This window comes from Sphaeramia orbicularis, chromosome 11 (genome assembly GCF_902148855.1).
Source record: "Sphaeramia orbicularis chromosome 11, fSphaOr1.1, whole genome shotgun sequence".
Taxonomy (NCBI): Eukaryota; Metazoa; Chordata; class Actinopteri; order Kurtiformes; family Apogonidae; genus Sphaeramia; species Sphaeramia orbicularis.
In genome coordinates this window covers 39,919,695-39,925,871 of record NC_043967.1, presented here as the reverse complement: position 1 = coordinate 39,925,871, position 6,177 = coordinate 39,919,695, and the positions used below count along the sequence as shown (strand labels likewise).

General features: G+C 40.2%; 1 protein-coding gene across 1 annotated transcript; it reads left to right on the top strand.

Moving 5' to 3' along the window:
- Window positions 1–2: 2 nt before the first annotated feature.
- On the top strand, window positions 3–1,132 carry cdca5 (cell division cycle associated 5). The gene has a single exon (XM_030147741.1). It carries the CDS (start codon window positions 109–111, stop codon window positions 910–912), a length of 804 nt encoding a protein of 267 aa, XP_030003601.1. The 5' UTR covers window positions 3–108; the 3' UTR covers window positions 913–1,132.
- Window positions 1,133–6,177: the final 5,045 nt, after the last annotated feature.

Genomic DNA, 6,177 nt, shown 5'->3' with positions numbered 1-6,177 from the left:
CATGCGACTCGGGCGGGCAATTTGACCGGACTGTTGTTGCTGTGTCTGCGATAGCACTGTATCGATTGTAAGTAAAATACTTGGAAGATTTACATAGAAATAAATAGTATGCACGAAGGGACGCCTAATACTGCAATGGCGGAGTCTAATAATATTAACGGCCCGCAAAGACGACGGTCGGCACGGTTGAGTCCACGTCAAGCTGATTTAACAACTGACAACAAAATGGCGCGGCCTGGTTTTGCTGTTAAACGCTCAATTACTGTGAAGAAAATAGCACCTAGGAAGACAACCGCGCCCTCTGAGCACAACAAGGAGAACACGCCGAGACGGTCGGGGTCTGAAAGTGTCCAGCAGAAGAAGCCAAAGGTCTCCACCCCTAGTCCCGTCCCCGAAAATAGGGGCTCCTCCTCGTCCAAGAAGAAGCAGAAGGCCGCTGTGCCATCACCGATACTCCCCTCGACGCCGCCCCCCGCTTCTCAGCCCCAACAGCCGGATGTGGATCCAGCTGATGCGGTGTGGTCGCAGAAGGTACGTCGGTCCTACAGCAGGCTCAGCGATAAGTCATTCAACAGCCCCGAGTCCCGTGAAACGTTGTTCGGGTTTGAAAAGCTCAACACTCCGGTGGTAATGCGGAGAGGAGGAGGAGGAGTAAGGGGGGAAACCGAAACGGGTCTGGAGGTTTCTGGGTTCTTGTCTGGTCTGTCTTCATTCACGTCTCTGCTCGAGGCGGATGATTGTGCTTCAGCTTTCCCTGAACCGGATCCAAACATCCCTGGGGTGGCTGTGGTGAAGGAGAAGAGGCGGAGGAAGAAGGTGCAGCAGATCGACAACGCAGAGCTGGATCAGCTGGCTGCCAAAATGAACGCAGAGTTTGAGGAGGCAGAGGGCTTTGAGCTCATTGTGGAGTGAACACTGACACTGATACACTCAAGGAATCATGGGACACTGTTTTTTTGTTTGTGCCATGAAAAACTGAAGTGACACTTGGAGTATCTCCCTCCATTTATGTGGTTCTTCAATACAGTCTTGTTATTTTTGTACATTTTCATTTCTTTATATTCTAAAGCAGGGGTGTCAAACTCATTTCAGTTCAGGGGTGACATTCAGCCCAATATGACCTCAAGTGGGCCGGACCAGTGAAATAACAACATTGAAAAAAGTAAAATTACATTATGATAATGTTTACATCTACAACGTTTCCTTAAAAATCTGAATAACATGAACAACCTGAAATGTCTTAAGAAAAACAAGTGCAATTTTAACAATATTCTGCCTCAGTTTATCATTTACACATGTACATTACAACTTACATTACAGCTACAAATACATAAAACATTTAATAACAGGCAGGGTATTGGTAAAATCGCATGTACTTCTTTTAAGACATTTCAGGTTATTCACATTTTTTGTAAGATAGTTTGTTAATATAAACATTTTCATGTAATTTTACTCTTTTTACACTAAAAGATAAAATCTGTAGTTTTCATTATTTATAGGTTATTATGATAATATTTTACTGGTCTGACCCAATTGAGATGAATTGTTCTGTATGTGGAACCTAAATTAAAAGGATTTTTACACCATTGACTGTTAATATTTTCAGTGTAATTCATCCTACAGGCTGGCTTGGACCCTTTGGCAGGCTGGATTTGGCCCCCGGGCCTTGGGTTTGACACCTGTGCTCTAAAGTTTGATCATTTTACATTTGTTTGGTTGTTCATGTAAATTCTCTTTTTGTGATTGCTTATGCGCTGTGTTATAGCGTATATTTGTATTGACCTCAAAGTTTTTAATAGTTAGGCAAATCACAAAGTGTTTTAGAGTCATAATGTTTGTCATGTTGAATTTGACTTGGGAGGATAAAACACCTACACACTACTTCTCAGTGTGTCGTTTTCTCTGTAAACATCAACATTGTTTTAATTTCCACAAGGCTTTTCATATCCTGCTTTGACTACTGTCCCACTGTCTTAAATATTTTTTTAAAAATATATTTTTTTGTGCTTTTAAGTGGAAATAAATATTAACAAAGATAAACAGAAATGTGAAAAAAATTTTGAGTTCATAAACTTCTCATTAAGTAAAATGCCTATAGAGCAAGGCTGACCTTTAAATATGGTGTTGATGTATAACAACACTTTACTTCAGTTCAGTCAGTTACAGTGTTTTACTTTGCATGTCAACATTTCATCCATTTTCAACGTCCTTTTTTGTTCACGGGCATGTGACACTTTAATGGATCTGACCTGAGTGCTCCCAAAATAGATTTCACTATTTTGGTTAAAATTGAATAAGAGGTGAAAATTCTATCAGGCCTAAATTCATTTTTAATTTTCATAGAACTAATCTACAATATATCTTTGTTACTTCATGTATCATATATAACACTAGATTATTCATACTAGTCCAACTTTTATACATATGAAAGATTTGTATGTTTTTGTAATTTCACACATTTTCTCACATGGTATTGTAGGATATTACAGAAAAAAATGGATATCCCATTCAAAATCATACATTTTCTCTTGTTTCACAGTATTCAAGTTTAAATTCATAAAAATTCTTCTAAAACATAAAAAAATCAGATTTTCACTGTACATCTGATAATGTGATAGCACTCAAAATGTCAAGCTTTAGTGTCTAATGAGCTGTGAGCCAAGTATGTTGACTAACGACACAATCCTGTAAACTACACTGTGCTGCTGAGCTCTCCAGTGATTACGATGCACTCGACTGAATGAGCGAGTGGGCAATGAGATCTGTCTGCTTTTAATGAGTAGGGTGGACAGGTAAAACATTTTCCTCCAGAGTCTCATAAAGATGTAAGTGGATGTGCTGTATAATTTGCTTTAACAAGGGGTGACACGATCATCTCTGACATCCACAGCCTCTGTTTGGCTTCTTTTTTTTTTTCTCATTTTTTTGTCATGTCTTATTGTCAAGTTTTTGTTTTGTCAAAGTAAACCAGTAACTATTGTGATATTTAATCTTTCAGTGCCATTTCAATTCAATAAATGATTTGCTTTTTTCAGCTTCTGAATTGTAAAGAGTATTATCTTGATTAATCATTTAATCTACTGAATATTCATCTTAATTTCTAGAGGTGCTTGTTTTGACTTATCAATAAAAGACAATCCAAACATATATCATCACATAGGACCAAAAAGCAGTAAATAATGGGGTGACAGATCCCTAAAACTGACTGATGGTAAAAGTAGCTGCTGAGTGTCATTTTTCATTCACTAAACTGATTAAGCTACAATTCTGCAGCTCTAACTTAACCAAAATATTGTGACTTTTTCCTCTGTGCTGTTAGGATTCTGAATAATGAAGCCCTCAATATTCTTTATTTAAATGTAAAAGATCCACATTATTGCAGGAGATGCTGACAAGTACATTTTCATCTGCTAGACCAACCTTGGAAAAAAAAAAAAACATGTCTGGATAAGCTGTGAAGTTAGGTGTTTGCATCTGTTGAGAGCACGTATACACACTGGTAATGTGTGTGTGTGTGTGTGACAGAAACACAGCATTAATGAGTGTGTGTTTGGGTGTGTAGCAGCCAGCGAGTAAATCCACAATTTGTTCACGCATTTTAGGGAGTGCAAAGCGTGCTCTGTTTTCTTCCTCAGGTGCCATTTCATGTTCATCCCCTTCATTTGGCATTTCAGCTCCCTGGGAGAGATACTTTTTTTTTTCCCTTTCTTTCTCTCAATGCTGAGCACAACACATGGTGGTTTGTGTGAGGACTTTTGTATATTTTTTAACAAGGTATTCATGTCTTCTTGTCACCATGAGTGAAAGTTACAAACAGAGTGATGTAGGAGGGTGTTTTTTTTAGCTGTCACTGCCAGAAACAGTTATTGATTTACAATGCTGCTGCTCCCGCTGCTTCTTTTACTTTTGAGTGCTGATTTTTGGAGGCTGGATATTTTACACTCATATTCATGTGTTTTTTTTTTTTCCACCCTCTCTCCCCTGCTTTTTCCTCTCTTTTCTTCCCTCCCCTATTTCACTCACGGCAGTTGTCTCTGGTTCAGCTTGACTGCTTCGTTAGGGCTCATCATTTGCATTCAGATTAATTATCTAATTACCGACAAATGTCCGGCGGCCACCCCACACTCCGGCTCGTCAGCTCTCAGCCTGTAATTATTTTAATCATTTACTTTCATCTGGAGCGTTCCTGCCATACTCCTGTGTTTAGAGGCCATTCTTAATTACCCTGCCAAGACACTCTTTTCATGAGAGGGAGGGAGGAGAGGGGTTGGTTTGAGGGAGAAGAGAGCAAATGGGTGAGGGAACGTGTGTGTGTGTGTAGCAGAGAGACCAATGGGGACATGATCCAGAGGCTTTGACAGCATAGAGGAAGCTCCCTGCTCTGCTGGATGCTCTTTCCTCTTTCTTTTCTATCTTTCTTTCTCTCTCTCTCCCTTACCCCACCCACCCAACCTCCCTCCCTCCACTCCCTCCCCCCCAACTCAACCAACTTCCTCATTTCTCCTCTCACCCACCACCCACTACCCCCCATCCACCCCTCACCCCTCCTCTGCGCCCCGCTTCCCCCGTTATACTTCCTCCCTTTTTCCCTTTATCGCAAGCACACACAGGAATCGCCTGTGGGCTTCACTGCTCTGACTGCTAATACACTGACACACACACATTGCACACACACACACACACATTGCACACACACAACACATAGGAACAGAGGCAGACAAGAGAGTCATGCGCCCTGTTTGTGGCACTCATCAGGATGCACACATCTTTCCACTATCTGCCTGGAAAATCTATACTCCTCTTAGCTCGTCTCTGTGTCTGTCTGTCTCTTTTCTGTCTCCCACCATCCCTCCATCCATCAGACCTGCATGGATGCCCACTTGAGCTGTCTATCTGCCGCCCGTCTCCCTCTTTATCTGCTTTTTTCGCCCTGTATTTGGACAGCCACGCGTCAGGCCTGCTGCTCCCTGTCCGATGAGGGACGTCGGCGGGTCATCTCTCCTCCTGTGACCGCTCTGTAATGATGCTCTCACTCAACCCTTAAGCCACGTACAACTCACCCCACTCCCACTCCCACTCCCACCCTCTCTCCCTGACTGCTCTTATTAAGAAAGCAAGAGTGAGGGAGAATGAGAGAGGGAGATACAAGCTCTGTAATTGGGCTCTTGAATATTTAAGTCACTGGGGATGAAAGTTTAATGAAAAGATGATTATCTACCAGTTTATCACACCACTGTTTCATATTTCATTTTCACATCCTCGTTCCGAGCTGCTTTGTCTGTTTTGGCAGCTGTGAATACGGAGTTATGATCCAGAGTGTGTTGGAGGATGCAGAAGGAAGAAGAGGGAAAAGATGCAAAGGGGAGAAGCGGGGCAAAAATGTCTTCATTTTTTTTGTGGTTTATTGAGTGACAATAATCATATTTTTTGACTAACACGAGGCCAGATTCATGTTCCTGTAGCTGTGGAAACTGCCTTCAAGTGTTAGGAAGCAACATGCAATGACTAGTAATAGCTGAATTTGTTACAGTCACTAAGAAAAAACATATTATTTGGATAAGCAATGACAAAGGAGTATCAGGTCGATGTAATATCAGTGCTGTGCTTCTTATCTTACTTTCTTTTCTATTCTATTCTATTCTTTGGTATGTGTATTAATTAAGAAGAGTGTTTTTGAAAGAGTTAATAAGGTACAAATGTACAGCAAAGGCATCAGTTGTAAAAGATGAAAAAAAAGAGAGAGAGAGAGTCACGATGTAAAAGATGCAACAAGACAAAGCTCATGTAACTGGACAGAAATTATGTAACAACACGTAATGAGAAGAGAAACAAGACATTTTTTTCAAGACAGTAGAAGAATCACTGACAATATAGTACAACAGAAATTTGTGTCATTTTTTAATTCATGACATAAAACATATAAGATAGACAGTAAGCAGACAAAAAATGGCTCAAAAGTGACATTCAAAGATGGTGGAAGATGCAGAATTATGGAAATTTGTGACATTTTTATAAAGTTTGGGTCCCAAGACTCAAGCTAATGACTAGTGACTTGTTTTTAATGCTTTAAAATAAGAATGTTCAATCTTTATTCAAGTTATATGAATGAAATTTATGTAAAAGTTTAAAGTATTTTGTGTTGACTACTGTTATCAGGTTTACACTCCCTAGTTACCT